Source organism: Tachypleus tridentatus, chromosome 11, assembly GCF_004210375.1.
Source record: "Tachypleus tridentatus isolate NWPU-2018 chromosome 11, ASM421037v1, whole genome shotgun sequence".
Taxonomy (NCBI): domain Eukaryota; kingdom Metazoa; phylum Arthropoda; class Merostomata; order Xiphosura; family Limulidae; genus Tachypleus; species Tachypleus tridentatus.
Window position 1 is genome coordinate 98,688,579 of NC_134835.1, and position 23,543 is coordinate 98,712,121.

At 30.7% G+C, this 23,543-nt stretch overlaps 1 protein-coding gene across 5 annotated transcripts in view; it reads left to right on the forward strand.

Annotated features, from left to right (window-relative positions):
- Positions 1–23,307, forward strand: part of LOC143232877 (extracellular serine/threonine protein CG31145-like) — a 53,338-nt gene extending 30,031 nt beyond the window's left edge. For all 5 annotated transcript variants that reach the window (XM_076468876.1, XM_076468872.1, XM_076468874.1 and 2 more), the window contains 7 exons: positions 4,980–5,113; positions 6,287–6,365; positions 11,371–11,463; positions 11,785–11,897; positions 15,070–15,360; positions 16,354–16,435; positions 18,488–23,307. In XM_076468876.1, the coding sequence (XP_076324991.1) occupies positions 4,980–5,113; positions 6,287–6,365; positions 11,371–11,463; positions 11,785–11,897; positions 15,070–15,360; positions 16,354–16,435; positions 18,488–18,770 (1,075 nt within the window). In that variant the 3' untranslated portion in view covers positions 18,771–23,307. The remainder of the gene's footprint in view (positions 1–4,979; positions 5,114–6,286; positions 6,366–11,370; positions 11,464–11,784; positions 11,898–15,069; positions 15,361–16,353; positions 16,436–18,487) is intronic.
- Positions 23,308–23,543: the final 236 nt, after the last annotated feature.

Below are 23,543 nucleotides of genomic sequence, written 5' to 3' on the forward strand. Positions count from 1 at the left end.
CTGCTGTGAAATACGTTTTAATAGAATACATCTATACTAGATGCACTACATCAAGGTCCCTGGAAGTGTTCCGTTTCAAGATAAAAAACGAAAATTAAGAATACATTTTTATTTATTCCTTTTAAACTTCATACATCATGCTGTGTTGTGGCCTACAGAGTGCATAATTCTTCTTGTGATTCATATGGTACATTTTACTGACGTCACTTAGTATAAATTGTAGCCTTAAACGCTCTTTACGCGACTTCATTTAAATGTCAACTGAATTACTGTAGACAACACACTACTGTATAGAGGTGTGAGAGGTTAAAACAAGTGACCCCTCCAAGCGGTCTTTGGCCCTTTTCGGAGAAGAAATTATCAGTACAGTTTATTCAAAAAGTAATTATTGGCCTTCACTAAATTTTCTTAAAGACACAACATTTTTATTCCATAAAATTAAATATTGTTTTAAATTTGGATATTCTAGACTAGGTCAAACTTAACAAAACACTTCTGTAAATCAGTATAGTTTTTATCATACTTAAAAAAAAACTAATGAAACAAGAACGTTTTTAATATTTTGGCGTTAATATCTTTACTGGTATTTTATTAATTAATTTTAAACAAAACTTGCTTTCATTAATATTGTTTTTTTCAAACAAAAGTTAACATTTTAATTAGAGTGTGATCTTTATCATTTCCTGTACTAGATAAATAGCTTCTCATTTCACAATTTCTCAACAATCGTAAATAAAACAAAACGTAGTGCAAAATCATATTTATTGATATTCTAAACTTATTAGGATGGCTGTTATCATGCTGTGACTGTGAGTCCAAAAGTTCAGGCTTCACATTCTGTTGTCGCAAAATATGTGCTCTGCATCTTATATAATTTAAGTTCTACTACTCGACTTTCTATTTAGACAATATTTACGAATGACTGTACGAAGATAGATTTCTATAGATTTGTTTCTTCATTGCTGCACTTGCATAAATGAGGTCTTATCTTTATTAGCTTGTGGAACAAAACGTGGTTGCAAGAACCTGTCTCATTTTGAAAGAAGCGTAATAACTGATAGCCATATAGTAAAAATGTTATTATCAATAATCATACTTCATTAGCTGTTCAAAATTGTCTTTTTTCAGAGTCTGTGAAATAAATATGTCTATTTAATAATAATGAAACTGTGACTGTTATCCTCTGATAATAAACCAAAAGAAAAAACAATTGGACACGTTTTAAAGTGGAAAATATCTCAAAGGTTGTTTCAACGCCCATATGCGAAGAACACTTCATGTATTATACAACAGTCAATCAGGATGACAACTTTTACATCTATTACAACAAGGAAAGCACAACTTCAGCGTTACTTAAAGTTTATATTGTAGATAACAATTACTGGATGCTCGTAATATTGAAGATAAATTACACTCTATGCTTTGATGCTCTAGCTTTATTGTATAAATTTGAAGATAATCACCCTTGACCCTGCTTATATGCTTCTATTGCAAGACATTGAAGATGCTGTAATAGTGTGGGTAATAATATTATGGCGGAAGCTAGGTCACTTGATTCTTATCATACCTTTTTAATTTTCTTTTTGGTCACTTCTACTTCACGAAATGGACAGAACACTTTCAAAACGATAATGCAATTATCTACCATCTGACCAAAATTATAGCGACATCAGTCATTTTCCTAAATCTTGGTCTTATAAGTGTTATTTAGAAGATCTAGAATGTAGCATTTTCCACCATAAGTTCCTCACAGTATCTGTGCACATATTAAAAATCATATTTTTCAACAATTGAAATAAATCGAAAAAAACGCATCTTTTGCTACTCATTAGCTTACACCTCACCAGTTCTAGTCCATAATCACGACGACATGTGACAGAAGCCAAATATTATAAACAGATACCTAATTAAGTGGTCAGTCAATGTAATTTATTTATCTATGGATAATAATAATAAATTAAATATTCCCATACTTTCAAAAACCTTTATGGATTGTCTGTCTTTCTAGATATTAGTATATTGGAACGTGTACAGTATTTAATTCTAAATATATGCTTGATTCATAACTTTACAAATTAGTGGTTTAAATTCGCAATAGGAAGATTACGATTGTTTATTTGATTAATTTCACGCGAAGATACTCGACTAGAGAGTAGAAAACTAGTTAGTAACACCAAGCGCAAACTCTTGGGTTATTGTTTGAAAAATAATACTGGAATTGACCGCCACTTAATAACGTCCCCATGGCTTAAAGGGCTAGATATAACTTATTTACAGTTTGTGTTTATGACAAAATACATAGTTGGTTTAGATTTCGCTTGTGAAAAGATAGACAATTAATTTACAGCTTCTGCTTATGATGAAATACACATCGGGTTTAAAATTTGCTTGTGACAAAATATACAATTGTTTTACAGTTTGACTGTGACAAAATACATGCTGGATTTACAGTTTGATTGTGACAAAATACACGATGGGTTTACAGTTTCTGCTTATGACAAAATATAGATTGGTTTTACAAATTTTGTTTGTGGAAAAATGCACAATGCGTTTACAGTTTGCCTGTGTGTGTTGCTCACCACAAGACAGAATATTTGTGTATTTTATGTTACTTTTATTTTATTGTATGCAGATATAGTAACTATTAATTCAGGTAATTCGTAGCACACGCGTTATTCGTCCTATGCAAAAATACCTGCTCAACGAATGATATAAAAGCCATTTTTGTTGGCGACTCCCCGTATTTTGTTATTTCGCATATTTAAGTCCTCGTTCGTATCATTGCGGTAAAACTGAAATGGTTGTAAAACTCAGATATTGAAAGGTTTGTTTTAATTTAAGCACAAAAGTACATAATAGGTAGCCTACACTGTGGTTATCACGTGTAATTGAACCCTAGATTTTTCATTACGAACCATCAAGCGGAACCAAAGAAGATCATCGTTGGAGAGTTACATTTTTTTTAGCATTTGTTCACCCAGTTCCTCATACCTTATGACACCAGCACTTGGTCTGGACACTGAAAAAATTAATAGATTAAAAACTGTTTTAGTTCACTAGTTTCTTAAACCATTCAAGCAATGTGCAATTGCCAGCGGCGAGTAAGTAGGATTTTATACTGTACCTACAGAAATACTGAATAAAAACATAAAATAGGCTGTAATTTCATCATATAGACGGTTTGTTTTGCCATACTTAGCGTGTTAAGTTTAGTTGTGGGTGCCATATCTTAGGGCAATGAATTATTTAAAAGGAAGAAAGTTACTAGGATTATACCTGAAATGGAAAAATTATCTTACGAGGACAGGCTAAGAAGTTTGATTTTTTTTCTCTTGGACAAAAAGAAGAGTCACAGTGGATCTGATTGAATTGTTTAAGATTGTTAAGATAATTAGTATTTTTATAGATCATGTTTTTTCGTACTTAATGTTGAGAATAGTAGGATAAGAGATACAAGTATGGATTTTGGCGGGATAGGAACCATTTTCAGCTAAGACAGCTCAGTTTTATTTTTTGTAACGAATTTACCGCTGTACTTTTATTTTAACACTTACGTGTGTTTCAGTTTGATGCATGTGACGCATTTGTTGGATTTGTATTGCACAAATCCTTCCTGTTCTCTGAATTTCTAGAAAATTCTATATTTGTTTTACGAACACGCTAGTGTGTTTTCGATCATTGTTGAAAGTATGAAAATCTCGCATGATTGTTATATAAAACCAACAAGGCAAGAGAGAATTATTATTATTATTGGTCAGCTACAGCTATAATTGTGATAATCACTTGTTAATACGAAAAATACAGAATTTGAACATTACGAATCGTTAAACTTTAGTGCACTAAATTCGGACTTTAGTATTTTTTATAAGGACATTAGTTATCTTACTCGGTGAAAAGTCAGCTCGTAAGGGTGTGAGGCCAACCAAGAAAAGACAGCGCTAGCTTAACCAATATGTAACAATATCACCTCACTATTAATTTCTTGTCGTGGACGTGGACCGTCGATAAAATATTCGGTTCTAGACTCAGCGCAGTTTGTAAATTTGTAAAACTCTTGTATATAAACCAATATTTGTAATAGCCTGTATTATAAATTGTATTGTTGCTTGTATATTAAATTATATTTGTGTTAAAAAAGAAAATTGTGTGTATCAATCTTCTTGGCAAATATCATAAATTTGATACATATCAACATTTAATTAACATCTAAATTCAGATTCAAATTTCCGGTTATTTAAAACCGTAGTACATAACATACATAACATAATAAATTGGAAACTCATCCGAGATAAATTGTAATACGTAACATTTTCTAACAGCATGGTTTGCCTTTGTAATGAAATATCTAAGGATTGTTTTGAATAAAGCACAAAGCTACACAATGGGCTATCTATGCTCTGCCCACCACGGGTATTGAAACCCGGTTTCTAGCGTTGTAAGTCCATAGACATACCGCTGAGCCACTGGGAGACGTACGTTAACATATGGTCGTCGCAGTTAATTTAAAGGAGTTCAACAAATGCATGATAAATATTGGAACGATAAGAGGTGCTTTAAGTGTTTTTTGTTTTTTTTAAAGTTTAGTTTAGTGGGTGAGAGGGCCTAAATGGACCAGCAGGTAACCACCTATATATATATATATATATATATGTATGTATGTATAATAATAATAATAAACGAACAACTCTGATTTACATACATGTTAATATAAATGCATATCTATACCTAAGGTATATTTTCATATCAAATTACTTGGGCATTAAGTAAGCAAATCAAATTATAAACATAATTTCTTTAAGCGTTAAGAAAATTAATTATTTAAAAAACTGTAATTTTGATTTCAGACAAAAGTGATCAGTATTTGTTCATATTTATAAATTAAGTTGTGAAGAGGCTATTGGTACATAACTGACAGATTTATTTCTTAAAGTTACTGCTGTTCAAAACTATATATATATATATATTTATTTTTTTTACAGATACAGTAGAAAAAATTTTACAAACTGGGAAGTGTTTCATTTAAGCATCAGTCAGAATGAACTATACAAAAGAGATGATCCAATTGTGGACGATCTTCTTAATGACATGGCTAACATGCCGATTGTTCATGTTGGTAAATACTTCACTATAATTTAGAATACAGACAACTTCTGATGCTTTTTTAAAATAAAATTTGCAAAACTAGAAAATAATGTAATCACTAGAGTTTCCTATAAGTTTCAATTAGTTAATTTTGGTTTTTGAGAAATTTATTCTATGATTTTATTCTAATCTTGTATGTATGTATTAGTTCTTTTGGTTAAAAAAATTAATAAAAAGTTCCTTGTGAAGAGATTTTCAAACTATTAGAATCGAACCATCTTTTTAACTGCGGTTACAAACTTAAGTGAGTGATCTATATTACAAAGGTCTTTTTAGTCTTGCTATTTGACTTAAGATAGATTGCCTAATTAAATGCTAAATTTCTCATATATTAGGAAAATGAAGTAAAATCTATTCGAAAAAGTTACTTTCAAGTTTTTATGGCTGCTGAAATTTTCTAACGAGCATCTAAAATACGCTATATTTTGTTTACTTGTTGCTAAATCCGCCTGTTACTTTCCAAAGATAAATAGCGTTGTTAGTTGCAAGAATTGTTTAATTTTCTACTCAGATACATTATATAAATGTTTGAACTTGTTTCTTTATTTTTGGATCAGTTTTACAATTCACTGTAAACAAAGCTACACAAAGTTGTAAATTAAATATAATAAACATTTTCCTTAATAAAGTTTTATATCCTAAAATCAGAAGAAATGCTAATTTTGTTTTAAAGCAAAAATTATACTATTCATGTTCTTCATTAAGTGCTTTATCTATTGATTTATTTTATATAATTTTCAGTTTAATGTCTTCCACTAACTACGTATTATGTAATTAATATTGTGAAAATGCCCATTCATTTCATATTGCCCCCCAGTAGTTCAGCGGTATGTCAGCGGACTTACAACGCTAAAAACCGGCTTTCGATACCCGTGGTTGGCAGAGCACAGATAGCCCATTGAGTAGCTTTGTGCTTAATTCAAAACAACAACATCATTTCATATTTATTTTCATTATTAAGTAGATTTTTTCATTAATAGTGATACGAAGATTAATAAAACAATAATTCATTATTTTTAATATATGTATTTTTAATTAATTCTAGCTCACGTTTGAAACGTTTAAATGTCTAAAACATTTGTTTGGTCTCTAACTCAAACCTCTTGAAACTATTTATAAATTTTCTAATTATATATTTTACTAGAGCAAAAAGAGGGCGGGACCCAGTTGAAGCTCATAATCGAATACGACAATGGAGAGGAAGCGTTGTTCAAGCCAATGAGGTGAGACTTATATAAGTATCAATGACTAAAATGCTTGAGAAGGAAAATATAATTACTTTATTGTATTAGTGTCGTTTTTCTTTTCGAATCTCTATTGTCCGTGTTCTGTTTTCTTCCATAACTTTTTTTTTCCTAGATTATCGAGCGATTGTGAATATTGTCATTGTATGTCCTATCGAATTCATTTCTTACTTGATACAATAGTCCACCCGCGGTAGCAAAAACCAAATGCTTTTACTGCTTGACTTGATGACTTGTTGTTGTTTTTTTATAATGGTTATATTAAAAAAACAGTATACAATATCTATAGTATATATTTATATTACCAGTCATATTTGTGTACTCACGATTGAAACAACATATACTTTCAGACGGCAAAGAAAATATTTGCAACCATTCATTCTCTTTTTGAGACTTCATTCAACATACTGGAAGGATTTAGACATTTTAGAAATTTTGTACTGCATATTGGAATGATTTAAACAGCCTTGAAATTTTGTACTGCATATTGGAATGATTTAGACAGCCTTGAAATTTTGTACTGCATATTGGAATGATTTAAACAGCCTTGAAATTTTGTACTGCATATTGGAATGATTTAAACAGCCTTGAAATTTTGTACTGCATATTGGAATGATTTAGACAGCCTTGAAATTTTGTACTGCATATTGGAATGATTTAAACAGCCTTGAAATTTTGTACTGCATATTGGAATGATTTAGACAGCCTTGAAATTTTGTACTGTATACTAGAATGATTTAGGCATTTTTAAAATTTTGTACTACATACTTGAGGTATTTAGACATTTTTCATATTTTGTACTACATATTTAGACATTTTGACAGTAAAGTTAGAAACAAAAAAGTAATAATTAAAAAAAGTATATTTCAACCAATGTTTCACTATTTCGGCTTCAATGGGGCTATTAGCTCTTGTAATACTAGTCCTGATGAAGCCGAAACGTTAGCTGAAATAAAAAGTTTTATTATCATTATCTGGAACCCTTCAGCAACATAGCGATATGTCTGTGGACTTGCAACGCTAGAAGTCGTAATGGGCAGAGCATAGATAGCTCTTTGTGTAGCCTTGTGCTTAATGTCAAACAAACAAACATTACTTGGAAAGTAAATGTCTTTTTTTTCTCTCTCTTTTCAAAATTAGCTCTCTTTCTTTCCACATATCAGTATATAAACTCTGTGACAGCATTTGAAGTTCGAAAACAAAAAGCTCAGTTGAAAGACAATAGTTTTCCAAGTATTCGTTGTAACTATAAAACAAAAACAATGTTTTGGAGAGAGTATTTCATGTCTTCTTTAAATGGAATTTGTACACAGTGAAAAATTTATATACCAGTGTACGTGTGTATGAAAGGACTACTACAGAAAGTATTTTTGTAAAAATTACCTAAACATAATCTTAAGTGAAAACAATGGGCAAATGAATCTTTAATCTTCTGTTAAAAAAATTTTTTCTGTAGAAAAAAATCTAATTATAATGAATATAGTGTTACTTAAAACACATAATAGCAGTTTATCTGCAAACTAATTCTGTACAACATACAGGAACGACAAAAATCAACAACAAAATATTTACAGAACACATCAATGTAAAAGACGTTTCGAATCATATTTAGTATTCTATCAACGTCGTTGTAGTCCCGTCAGGTCAAACACTGTTAACACTTTAACAGACAAGTTGATCTTGATAATATATGGACTTTAAAATGCTGCATGAGTGAATTCTACATGTCTTGTTTATACTCAGTTCCTTTCTTTTCAAAAATTTTAAGTTACTACAAGTGACAATAAGAGATGTATATACTAATAGTAATTTCTAAGCTACGTTAATTAAAGCAGTTATAGTTAAACAGTACTATTAGTGACTATTATTATACTCACACGTTGCCTCCTATTCTTAAGATACTATTCTAATTCTGGAAATGGAAGTCGTGCTCATAAAAGGGTCGTAAAACCAATTACATTGACAAGTTTAAGACACTAATCACTGATATATTGATATACATCATTAGCTAATGTGTTCAATAAAAATATTACACTTATTGAATTTTATCATTTTTGAAAAAAAATTAAAAATATCACTTGAATACAATTTTCTTTATCATAGAGAGAATATAATTTATTAAAACACATTTACAAACTACGTAATATTTATTTCATATTATTTATATATATATATATGTATGAAACCGGTACTTCGGAATCATGAAATGAATCATCTGAGTATCTTCAAATAATAATTACCAGTTTTCCCAGAAAGCTGCATAAGGTGCAAAATGCTCTCACAATACAATTTTTGTTGCTTGGTTACTAAATACATCACAAATGATTTTCAATATAAGAAACAAATGTATAAGAAAGTACAGGTCTCGTCTCCATGACTAAATGAAAACAAGTTCGCATATTTAGTATTCATTTCTGTTGTCCACTAAACAAATAAACTGTGTGTTAGTGGTTTCTTGTATTGCTTGAATCTGTTCAAGTACATTCTGTGAACATCTGACTTTGAAGTTATAAAATATGAAGCATTTATTTTTGATTTATATTTTATATAAAATCAAAAATCAGCTATCTCTCTTTAAAACATTAGCATCAATGAACATTTTTATCCGTGAAAAGAGTTTGCTTCTTAAAAATTGGTGCAAAGCCAAAGAATAGCTATGCCAATTGTCTTTATTTCGAAATGAAAAACTAGAGAAAGAGGGAAGACAGCTGATCAGTAGCACCCATTACAAAATTTGGGCTATTCAAATTGAAACGTTGGACTTGATTGTCAGTCCTTGAACGCACTCACTACTTCGAAGCGCATTTCTGCAACAACGAGACGCAAACCAAAGACCGTGAAGCTCACAGACCGCTCTTGTTCGCTATTTTAGGAGAACAAGCGTTGCTTGTAAATATTTTTATATTGTCTATCCTTTAATTTCCTTATCGTTACTTATATAACATTTTCATATTTTATGACAAGCTGACAGTATCTCAAAATCTCTGTAACATTAATGTTTTATATCATTCTTTCGTTATGACAAACGTGACATGGATGTGTTGTTCGGAATGTTCAAAGAAAGACAAAAGTAAGTTATACTGGCCATCGTTCGTTAGTTCCTTTGATAAGAAAATTTCCTTTCAAGTCCAGACAGCCCATCCGTTAGTGTTAAGGTATTGACAGCTTTACTGCACTTGTTGGCCATACCAAATCGCATTTTTTTTCCTTCTCTGTTTCCGTCGTTAAAGCTGTAAACAGCATTTTCCAAGAAAGAGAGAAAATCGATCAAAACCAGAAATAAATAGAAAGCACTTGGGGAGTTGTTCTCACTGTTTCATTGCTACCGATACACATGCGTAATGTTTCAATAACTTGCATGCGTAGCTCAGATTCAAAGAGCTATTTTACATAACAACTGTAGCAAAGACTCTCCAGAATAGCTTAGATAAGTTACAAAGGAGATATTCACCCAGAAACAGTATTTTGCTATTACTTGTTATCAGGAACTTTGCACTTCTCTACATAGCATTCAGATAATATTTTATCATTTTATTTAAGTTGATTGATAAGCGTCTGTTTATTTATCTTTTTATTCTTGTTTTTCGTTCATTTTATGAGAAGCATTTTTCTTTATAAATTTCCTTTCTTAAAGCCCCTTAGTGACATAGCGATTCGTCCGACGACTTACAATGCTACAAACCGGGTTTTGATATCTGTGGTTGGCAGAATACAGATAGCCCTTTGTGTAGCTTTGTGCTTAACTCTAAATAAACAAACAAACAATACCTTTATAAAAAATGCAACAACATCTGAGAAGAGAGTACTTCTATTTAATAATTCAATAAATCAATCTAAAGAAACAAATGCTGTTTTTCTTTTTCTTATAACTCATGTAGTTATGGTCTCAGAGTCACTGATACAGATATAACTATTTAATTATTTCTTTTGAAGTCACGGTAGGGGACATAAACATGCCATGTAACTTCCTGGAAATAATATTCTTCACTGCAGGGGTTTAAAAGTCCTCTCTCGTGATTGACAGAGGACCTAGTTTAACGATCAAACTCCTCCAGGATACTGAAAACTTACATGTTCCACCATTCTATGAACGTTCATTTGAGCCCCCACGTAACGTGGGGGCTAAAACATTTAGACAAGAACATTTCCAGGCCATCTCAAGTCTGCCTTCAAAACGTAAATTAATATCGGATGTATGTCTTCGCAGTATTTTTATATTTTTGTGCTTCTTTCTATTAGTATGATGCTTGGGAATAGTGACTGAAGTTTTAAAGTGTAATAATTTAATATTTAATTTAAATAAACAGATATTTGTGCAGATATCTATTTTTTCTACAGATTAATAATAGATTTGGTTACTTAAGGTTGAAATATGATATGCATCCAGGTTTGACAGTAAAATCTGAAATAGGACTGGGACGCTTGTTCTACAATGTGGATCTCCTTTCGAATATGTTTTCATATAGTCTACTATGGGAATAACATTTACTCATATTTCATAACTTAGCTTTGAGAAATGACATGCACTGAAGTTTCATAGCGTAGATTTGAAAATTAACATTTAACATGCGTGTAAACTTAGATTGTGAATAAAGTCAGTACTTTAGATTCTGCAGCTGAATGCGATTAAACACTACTCGGGTTTCATAATGAACATTTGGATTAAGATCTATTATTAAGTGAGATAAAAAAACAAAACAAGATAAGATCCGTACTCATGTTTGAACAAATATCGTTATACTTTGTTGTGATCCAAACACTGACTTGAGTAAACATTTTGTTGTTTGTTTGTAATCAATGTTTATTGAAAGCAAACTTATATTGTGTATATAGTGATCCACCATAGTTAATTCTATGCTTCTCGTGTAAAAATATTTTCTATTTTCTCCCACAGGACAAACGACGTGCTTCTCGTGTTTCTTTGTCATGTTTGCATTTGTATAAATTATATTTTTCTTACCAAAACAGCTTTCTTTCAACATAGGTTTCCTCGAGACCGAGAAACTGATCCTAATCATTTTTACTTTGTGGATTTTGAAAGACATAACAGTGAAATTGCTGCTTTTCACCTTGACAGGTATTTTCTATTTCAAACGTATGTTTGATAAGTATATTTTTCATTTGTTTCGTAACTTTAGGTTTCCTAATGTGCTAGATTTTGTGTTTCATAAATATTCCAATTTTGCGATATCTGCTTCAGAAATATCAAATTAAAGTGTTGAAAATTACTGTAGAGTTTCTATAAACAATTTAAGAAAACACAAAATAATAATATTTATATTTTTTATGGGTTTTTAATTTCTTTCCCAAATAAAAAGTTTTCTTTATATTTAATTAACAACCTATAGTACATTACTCTTTAACCTTTCTGTTAATCCTATTCTTTGTTGGGTTCCAGGTTGCTAGGATTTCACAGGGCACCACCAGTTGTTGGAAGGATATTAAATATTACTTCAGAGATATATGCTCTTGCCGAAATAGACCTACTAAAGACTTTCTTTATCTCACCAGGTGGAGTCCCTAAATGTATTTTTATAACACTAATATTTCATGTATCAAAATATTAAATTAAACAGCACAACTTTTTTCTTACCTTTTCAAGACAGAAAGCAAAGAATCTTATCAACAGTGCTGTATCTCACCAGTAGGTTTCTTTCGTCAAATAATAATAACATATCTTTCGAAAAATACAGCAGTTGGCATTTAGGTATTTATCTATATATAACTAGAGCAGCCAGTTAATACATGAAAATTAACTACATTAGATTGCCGTTGTGATTTACTGTCACGAAACCAATCAGACATTGTCACGTCAGCATGTGCCTATAAAAGTATATGCAGTCGTATTCTTGAGTAATAGCATAGTAAGTGCACTCATGGCTCTCAGAACAAAATATCGCACAAAAACTTCTAGAAACGAACATTTTGGATAATGACATATTGAAGCAAGAGGTTTTGTATGAGTACTATAAATCAGGCACGTGAAACTATTGGTGATTGCAATAGTTTAGGTACAAAAACCAAATTCTTCAAAAGTTGTGCTCAGTAGATCAGGATACTCTTTATATGAAATATATAATAATCCAATAAAAATATTGCATATGGCATAGTTATAAGTGTAGGTGTAAATTTTATCTCAGAAATAACACTAGTTTGGCAGGACTTCATCCTCCACCAACACTGCGATCCCAAATACTCATAAAATATGGTAAAATAATACCTATTAGTGTAACAGGAGAAACGCAACTATGGCCTGATATGCACAAAGTTTTCTTATAAATATTATTTAAAGTTTTATGAGCTTATTCGGAAAGTGAGAAAGTGAAACAGCATACACACAACTGTTGAATTGTGGGTAGTGATACAGAATATTTGGAACAAGACTACAAAATCATACATTGGTAAATTTATTTCAGTATAGAAACAACATGCACTATTCTGTGTAATTAAAGCAAATAGAAAATCATACTCTTACATTACATCACTAATTTTATTTTTTTGTATTTTCTATTATGATAATATACGGCACTAATGATATCTTGTCCATCTAGTTACAATTACTCAATGTTCGTAACTCTTATGTGTGTATCACCTATGCGTTTCCATAATTACTTCCTATATTGTACAAGAAAATTCAACACGATGAACCAACTACGTATCATTGATAATTTAACAGAAAAACAGACAAATTCTGTAAAGGTCCACTGGAATCACTAATTTCAGTATATTTACTCATATAATCTGAATTATTTTATTATGTTATGTGTTACAAACTTCAAAATTTTGTTAATCAATCAAAATAATTAAAACATAATGTACATTATATAGCACAATTGCGAGCATCATTCCGTGATAAGATTATTCAAACTAATACGGACATTTCTTATGCAAATTTCTTGTATTTATGTAACATTAGAAAGCACTATTTTTTGGCTCTCTTTGATCGCGAAAACAGGAAATTAAAGATATGGGGTGAGAAAAATCGAACTTTTTCATAATTTTGTGTTTTAACACTATATTTTGCCCTAATTAAAAAAACACTAATAAAACTGACATGTTTTGGGCAGCATCACAACTGTATAAATTCCAGATATATTCTCGTAGTTCTTAGTTGGTTATGGCAAATTTAATGTAAATATTCAACTTGAAATAATTTTTCATTCAGGACAGTTATAATTTACCTGAAAATAATATGTGTTTAATTACGCTTAAAAACTAACATATTGGCAGATTTACATCGACAAGACAATAATGCCAGCCGCAGAAATGAACGGTTATAATAAAGGAACTTATTGGAACGCCATATTTTATTGTTCAGTTTTTGTAGAGATCAATAAATTAAATTTTGCATGAAAAGAAAATGTATTACTAACTATACAGAAACAGGAGCCTTAAAACTGATTTCTTTGTAATCAAGTTTGCAAACCATTAACTGAATGTTACACGTAGTTGTTAAGAGAAACACCAGTAGAGTGATTAAGTCTTTAAAACTATTTACCATTCAGTTGTGGAACTTAAAACGCCCTCCGAGGATACATGAGTGTAATACCTGTGTGTTTTCTTATAGCAAAACCACAGTGGGGTCTCTACTGAGTCCACCGAGAAATCGAACTCTTAATTTTAGCGTTGTAAAATTGTCGACTTACCGCTGCATCAGCGGGGGACCGTGAGATCTCTACTTAAAATATGTGTAAAGAAAAATTGTATTTTTAATGGATAGTTTTAGTTTAATAAGAATCATACCACAGATCATTGAATGACATATTCGGGTTCAGGAACTAATTTAATAAATCTTCCTTTTTTTCACGAATGCACTAAAAAGCTCAGTGATGAATTGTAACAGAAACTGGATGAACAAGAAACGTGAATCAAGATATTGATTATTAATAATATTGTTTCATATCTATTTGTCTACCTACTCATCCATATATCCATTTAACTATCTTTAGTTTACAAGGGTACTATATATTATAAAAGATAAGTTCTTTGCTGAGTCAGAAGTTTCGTGGTCTGTATTTTCTTTTGTGGTAATGTATTTTTTATAACGTTATCAATTTCTTTATATAATATACTTGTGACTTTGAAAGTCCTTGTAAGTCGTGGTTGAAGGATATACAGAAGGGACAATTATGCATTGATAAAAGATGTTTCGTACTTGGTACTTTCTCATTTTATCAGTTTCACTTACGTAAAATTTATTAATCAGTTATTTTATATATAATTTAAGTTTAAACTCGTGAGAATATTTTCTGTGATGTTAATTTCTCCATATTATCACATGACTGGTTGTAAATCAATGTTTTTAGTTTTGATTTCTGTAGAGAAATTTCAAAATGGTATAATATAAAGGGCTCAAAACTTTAGCAAAACTTTATTCTTAGCAAATGTTTTGACTTTTGGGGAAAGTAGAAAACAACACCCACTAGTTAAAAGTGGTTAATTAAACCATATATTGCATTAGTTTCACGAGACAATGTACAGGTTAATATAACAAGTTTACAATGTATGTACAATCATGTGAAAAAGTTAGGACACCCTATGAAAGCCTGTGTATTTTTGTAACATTTTTGGATATATAGATATTTAATCTCAATTTCAACAATACTGAGAGTTTATAGGAATATAACTAAACAATTAAAACAGAGAAAAGACTTTTCAAGATCTTCTGTAAACGTAATTGCAGCCAATAACCTATGCTTTCACGGAAAATGCGGGTACTACTGTGACACCGGTCACGCTGTCTGTGGTCATCCAGACACACTGGAAGGAAGTTTTGCCGTTTTCCTTCCATCAAAAGGCCTCGCTCCCAGAAAATCTTGGCGTCATCCATGGAGGAGGTCGTATCACAAACGACGAAAAGCAGATTGGGAACAAAACGATGACTACTGCAAGATGGTCAGGAATAAAACACCTTATAAAGGAGGAAGACGGCTAGCAGATATAATGGACATGGCTGTCCTGGATTTTTTAATAGGTATTTTTTAATTGTTTAAGCGAAATGTCATTTTAATGTCAAAAATGTTTTCTATGGTAAAAGAGGGTTATAGTAATTAACCAATGTTCAATCTGTTCATGGTTGTGAAGACTACATTCTAGTTTCTTAGATGTTGTATATTGTACGAATGAATTAAGTAGTGGAAATGGTGCTAACAGAGCTCATGGAAATCATAATTAGTATGCAATCTTAACAAAGATCACGGTATTTTTATATGACTAGTATCCGAGTACTTCATGATTATTAATTTTATTAAATTAATGTGTAATGATGTATTGCTCATGGTGCTGATAATCTCGATAGAAACCGTAATTGTACTATCAAAGTATAAACCTCTTTTTTTAATTATATGTTAACATTTTTAGTAAATCAAATAGGAACCTAGCATTTGAAATGTTAATAGATTCTAAGAGCTGTATATATGAACCTAGTAGTCTATAAGAACTAAATGTGAGGAGTTTTGAGAGTAAGAACGGCTGGTATGAAATTGGTATTATAAACATAAACTCAAATGAGAAATTAACACAGCAAACAAGCTTGCTAGATATGACTTTTGGTGTTACTAAGCTCTTGTTAACAGCACACAAACAAAAGCACATATATATCGTTTGAATAAACAATGGCATGTTAGACATGAACGGTCTAGTAGTTAGCGAAATATATATAAGAAGTTACACTTCAAATGAAAATTTTCCATTTGAGAAAAACGTGTAAATTTTTACTTTTACAGTTTGTTGCTAATCAGTTTGCTTTAAATATAACAGTGAACTTGACTCAAAATTCATGAATTCAAATGAAAAAAAAAATAACGTGTACCTTCCTTTGTGTACGATATAGTACGACGTACATATTATTGGAATATTTTAAGAAGGAGAAAATATACACGGATCGAAATTACAAGGTAACATGTTAGAAATGAAATAGAATCGTCGCAACGTCGGAAGTATTAATACTGTGCTTTATTTATCCCAGGAAACATGGACAGACATCACTACGAAACATTTAAAATATTTGGAAAGGAGAGTTTTCCTTTACATTTGGACCATGGACGAGGGTAAGTACTTGTAATGCACCTGCTAAAAAACATATAACATCTTTTATTAACGCCTTAAAATTGGAGAATTAAAATTGTTACTTAATTTTTTTTCATAAAATGAGCTGAAATTGATTTATTTTACTGGTATGGTCGTACTTCATCTATACATCTATATCTTTCTCTCGTTTCCCATTGTGAATGACAATAAACATCCTTTTTTTTCATCTACAGTCACACAATGCATAACATTGATTTATGGAAGACTCTATCTTCATGTAGATATTGGTAACGTTTCTCCCATTTCTTGTCAGTTTCATTATATTTATTGTATAGGTATTATCATAAGTTGTCGAATTAAACTGTTATTCATGTCATGTTCAGAAAATATTTGTTTCTCTTCCTATTTTCTGCCTGGTTTGTATTTTACAAAATCCGTTTTATTACAGAACTTTGTTAATGCTGATACCAGTTTCACTGAACGCCCTTTTGTAATAGGACGAATATAAATTGTTTACGTAATAAAATATTTTTTTTAGTTAACAAGAAAAACCAGACAACATTACTCAGTATTGGTTTATGTCATCCATTTTTTTCGAGATATTCGTTTTCTGAATATTTCAGTCCTTCTTACAAAGAGTTAAATTTTTACTGCGTTCATTTTATATTATCGTCATTATCGGATTTTTGTAGATTTTTAAATTTACGGAATATATAGGTTTTCTCTGATAAAAAATTTCATTGAGAAGTGTACAAATTTTCAATGTATTTTATTTTTGAACAGTGCAAAACCACATTCATATCTGACTGATTTAACTTGTTACTAAGTGTCGTTCTTCTCTCTGTTGTGACTTTAAAAACTTTTTAAAAAATCCTTAGAACCCTTTCATATTTCAATGAATTAGTAGCTTTTGTTACTGAGTATATAATTTTTTAAATCACTTAAATATATATATATATATAGCTAAATACGATTATTTATAATATATCTGATATTTGTATGAATATATGCTCTAAGTAACTGTTAGTTGAAGTTATGCACCTTGTGACTCTCAAGATATTGAAGCAACAGAGAACTGAATTTACATTACGATAAACTAGTACATTGTTTCGGGATTGTAGCAGTAAAATGTTAAAATGCTTCAAGTAGATCCTCGATGAACTGCAATCGTTACATACGTCAATATAGTTTTGTATTGTAAATCTTGTATAATTTGTAAAAACAAGAACCTTCAAAAACACTTAAGTCATAAATTAGCACCTGAAAACGTTTTAAAATACATTTAAATATGATTTACCTCAAAAAAGTGATAAATTTCTTAAAAGTTTAGTTTCTTTAAACCCCTCATTAAAACATTTAATCACTACTGTCACTGAATTCTTATGCCTTACCTTAATGAAGTTAATCATGTTCCAAAGTTTAAGATGAGAGACAACATGGTTCTATCGAATATTTGAACATGACTAAAAATGTGGTGTTTGATGATTTTGTATTTCGAAACTGAATAATGTTCTCACAGTAGAAATATTCTCTTCAAGGCGCCCGGATGGCCAGATGGTTAGAGCACACGTCTCGTAATCTGAAGTTCGCGGGTTTTAATACCCGTCATATCAAACATGATCGCCCCTTCAGCCATGGGGATGTTGTAAGTGATAGTTAATTTCACTATTCGTTCGTAAAAGAGTAGACCAAGAGCTGGCAATGGGTGGTAATGATAAGTTGCTTTCCCTGAAGTCTTACACTACTAATTTAGAGACGGCTAGTACAGATAGCTCTCGTGTAGCTTTCTGCGAAATTCAAACAAACAATTCTCTTCAAAATCTATATCAAATAGTAAAATGATTTTAAAGTAGTGTTAACCTGTTAGTTTTTACTCGATGTTTAGATACTTCCATCTAATGATGGGTTTCTAGGTATTGTTTAAACATGTCTCTCGTTGTTGTAGAAAACCAAGAACATTCGGGAAGTTGGATGTTAAATTAATAGCTTAGCTCTAGATATGCAATTGCTGTCGTTATGGGACCGCCAGCTAGCGCTTAATGGGGCTAAAACCGTCTTGTTTAAACTTACAGGTTCGGAAAGCCTCACCATGATGAGGTGTCAATCCTCGCTCCGATATACCAGTGTTGTCTGATTCGTCAGTCTACTCTGAAGCAAATGTTGGAGTTGTATTTGGGGCCAGAGAGGCTAAGTAGCCTCATGAGGAAGTCACTAAGTAAGGATCCAGTTAACCCTGTTTTAACGGAAGCCCACTTATTAGCCTTAGACCGGCGACTTAGAATAATATTGGACGTCATCCGCGATTGTTTACAAGAAAAACGACCCGACGAAGTGATAATCTATGATGCTGACTGACGAAAACGCCGACGTGGTGCTTGATAAGCTGATAATAATAATAAAAAAGCGAGCAAAAAATATGTCCTGTCATGGATAGTTGGACTTTCATATACGTTTTGAAGACAAATTATTAACACTCGACGTGGATAATGCCAGGGAATCACGTGCTTAGAAGAGGAAGCTTGTCAGAAAAATAGTAGCAATTACGACTGCAGATGTGTTTGTGTACCAATTGTTGTCAGGTTTATTCAAAAAAATATTATTGTTGTTTTTAAATATACTGTTGTTTCGATTGTTGTTGTTGAAAACAAACAAATATATATATATATATATATACACCTTAATCTTAAGTGCTTTGACTACTTTTTTTTAAAAACTACTAATGCATGAGAGAAATGCAATAATTAAAATAATCACGGCCTGGTAGCATTGTTTAATCAACGTTCAGTATTATTTAGTATATTTTGTGTATTATCGAAGTAGAAACTGTTTTTTCGTAACAACACTTGTGAGCATTTCTTACAAGACATGAATTAAACATGTACACCATTTAGATATGTTGCTTTATTCATTCAAAAGGTGAATTTATTTTTAAAGGGAAAACTTTTGTTTTGCATCTTGGATATAGGTGATAGTGAAAATAGGAAATCAATTATACGGAATTATATATCAATATGTAACTAGAGCAGCATAGAGTAGTTTCTAATTAGCTACTAATTATCTTTTGGAGTCTATTATTATTACTGTTTTATCTACCTAACTGATTTCGTTTCATTCACATTTCGACACTCGTTCAATAAAATATGTTTCCCTCAGTAATGAAAACTCATAATAAATATATGTATCAATGAAAAACCTGATATTACGATAAATAATAAATAAATTCAATGACACGCATTACAGAAATAATTATGTCATAGCGTTTTATTTTATTCTTTAAGTTTTCAGAGTCTAATATTAAAAATATGGATGTAATTCTTTTTTTAATAAAACTTTATTCTCTCATAGCCTCCTATTTATTTATCTTATATAGATACAGGATTTTAGTTTACGATAAATTTACCAACTGAGTCAGCTATTTTGTTTCACAAAATATATCTATTATATTTATCTATTAGTTTATGTTAGCTTCATTATTAGTATCGTTAGTGATTGTATGTACCTTCCTTTAATCTCATTGCATTTATTGTTAACTGTACAGATAAACGCGAATATATTTTGTACAGGTTCTGGGCTTTTAAATACAGCTTTTTTATGTATTATAATAAAGATAGTTCTCATATTATCTTGTTTAAAGCTTTTATCTGCAGTTTTTAAAATTAAATAGGAATAGCTGAATTTGTTTGTAGTTAAGCATAAAGCTACATAATGGAGCATTCGCGCTCTGCCTACCACGGGTATCAAAACCTGATTTCTAGCGTGAGGGGTCCACAGACATAGCTCTGTGCCGGGCAAAATTAAATATCATAATTAACTTATGGATGGAGTATATTAGCTATGGTATTATAATTGTTTTTGACGAAAGTAATTATTCTGGTTTAATTTCATGCATATTGGTCTTCAGTCCATGTATTCATTCATATGATATTTTACGTATTGTTTTCCGGAATTTAACTGTATCAAATAAACTAGAAGAAATTTCGCAACATTATTAATCCAACGAAATTAGCACTAGAATTAAAATTTCTAAATTAATATTAATTTATAGTTTTCTTTTATATATAGTTATTTGATTATTTTATTTAATATTTATGATTTTCCAAACGAGTTAAGCATAAACGTGGTTTTTATGTTAAAGGATTTCATAAGAATTTTGAATATTGGATGAAAGACAGAGTTTATGCGGTAATGCAAGTAATCATTTGATAGTATTATGCTAAGTTAAATTTCAATGTAACACAGACAAATATAATTTTATGCTAAAATAAGTAGCTAATTGCAGCTAATTCAACTTAAATATAATGGCAGTGGAATATATATAAGCTTTCCACATAATTTCGATGTGAACTAAAAAGTGAAATTAATAGTCAAACGTTCAAATTATGTACTCTTTGTAAACTTGAGGGTTTTTATTTCATTTTTGTGTACAAGTTGGCCAGTTTCTCAAGATTCTTTTCTCAGAACATTGTTACTTGCATGCGAAAATATGGTGTGATGATTTTGTGTTTTGTTGTTATTGTTGTTGTTTTTCAGGTGATTGCTTGAAGCCCACAAATGTAAAAATGTTACATTGTGATTTCTTCTGTAATACAATGGGTAAGAACAAAGCTTCTTCCTAATTTCTAAAAAGCCAGCAAGGCTATTATTGTAACAGAAGCTTGCTTACCAAAGGCCTTTTTTATAGAGTTTCAAAAATATGTGCCACCATGGTTTATTAACAGTAACAATTGACGTACTCGTATAATATTTCTGTCACTTGAAAAATAACTCTGTGCCATTTTCTGAGACTAACTAAGAGAACAAAATCATTCAATAGGCATCTAAAGTAAAACAAACGACAGCCTGTGTCCCAGATGGCAGATTCGTTTAACTATCACGACATTTATGATGAGTAAAGTACATTGTAAATTTAACTATTACGACATTTATGATGAGTAAAGTACATTGTAAAAATTGCTTTATACAACTTACTTCTAGTACTAAAAGCACTTATCTGAGATTCAAACGGAAATGAAATGCCACAGCCGTGTTTAAAGTACAAAATATGGGTAATACATAATTAGAAGTGTGTTATGTTGCCTGGTTAACCACGTTTCAATTTTTATACTCTGAAAGTGGTGTGATAAGATGGACAAATCTCTCTGAAGGACGTGACCCAAGCTTGTGTTGCTGCAACAGTCAAGCTGTTCGAAATTATATGATTGCACAAGAAACATTTTCATGGTAGGTGCTAAGTCCTTTGAATGTTTAAAAGTAGAGTAACATCTACGTTATATCTGAATAATGATGTTCACCCTGATGGACAAGAGCTCTTTCAAAACAATAATACAACAATCTACTGCACCGCTATTGTAAGAAATTCGCTCGTAGAGCATTACAGTGACTTAAACACCTTCCTTAACCAACACAGTTACCAGATATCAATCCTGTTTACAATCCGTGAGATGAATTTTAACATTGTATTCGTCATCATATTCCTCTACAGACATTTGTGAAACCAACTAGACGTCATATATTTTAACGAACGATCTAATGAAACAAAACTCTATCTTGGGTGTATTATGGAATCTATGTCATGCAAAATCCAGGGCGTTTGCGCAGCAAAAGTGGTTAAACCAAGCGTTAAATAGATGCCTAATATAATGGCTAGTAAGTATGCGTTGCTTTCTAAACGCTGCGCATCAAAAAAAATTCTTGAATAATGGATGACTAACTTAATTATTTACCACATTACATTTGTCTGAACGAATGATTGTATCAATAAACTTTTTTTAATATTATGCTAAAGGTAGATGATGCTGAAACACTGGTATTTAGTTAGAAATCACGAAGCCATCGATTATTTTAAATATGCTTTAAATATCGGACAAATGTGTGCAATTTATGAAATTTCTTATTTTACATTGATTCCATTTTTTCCATTTAATTTGCTTTGAATACGTGAGCACAAAACATGTATAAGTGAAGGAAACGATAAACAAAATCGACTTTTTTACAAAAGTTGAATAGTTTATGTTTCACGTTATCAGAACTTAAACACAACTCATGATATCAGCATTTCGGAGGGCATATACTATCAGCTTTGTTATAAGTAGATAAGACTGTTTATAAATTCTTCTGATATTAATATTACCTCAATATTTTTATTAGTTTGTGTGCATACCCATTCCTCATTTTTAAGCAATATCAAGTTTTTGCACTAACTCACTGAATGTACACATATGTTTGAAACTATTTTATTGGAAAATATTATTAAAGGTGTCACCAGTCTAATATAGGATTTTATTCAGTGAGAAAAGCATTTTATATTTAGAAGTAGTTTTAGCTTAGATGCATACAAAATATAGAAAATATCCGATGCTACAACAGTTTAACATCTTTCTTTCGTCTGTGAAATGGAAATATTCTACAAATGTGTTTCTTCTTGTATATGAGCAAAATATTATTTCACTGTAAAGGTCTGCATCTTGTAACTTTAATCATTTGCAGCATTTGTTTTATTGGAATACATTTTTGTATTTTTTATGTGGTTGAATGCATTTAGATAACTCATTTATATAATGTATTTACATCGGCTGATTATGTTAACATTTGTATAGATAATATATTTTCTCCTCTGAGTGTATAAACAAATTGAATAAAAACTCCATCTACCAAAGATATTCAATGGAAAGTTATATAAAGAAAGAAATTCTAAACGCTATATACAAGAAAAGAAAGAGACTGAGAGTTTCGTAGTGATAAGTGTTTCCTTCAAATGACAAAATATCCTTCTGTAAAAGTGTAGTTTGATATATGAATCGTATTGTAGGAAATGTTGACCAATTTAAAAGCTTCTTTCTGTCTATAGAAGAGCTGTGTAACTTTTCTGCAATAAAGACTTCTATCCAGAAAATACGACCATTCTTCCTCCATTGAATTTCGATTACGCGATACCTGCATGTGAAAACCAGTAAAATAAAACATTAATTTTCCTATAAAGGCATTGTAAATTATCTTATATCTGATAAACTAAGTAGTACATACAACGTTTCTTTAGGATAGTTGTGTTAGTTTCAAGTAATTACGTCTTTCTTCTTTCATGAATTTAGTGCATTCACATTCACATACATACATACAAATGAACGTGTT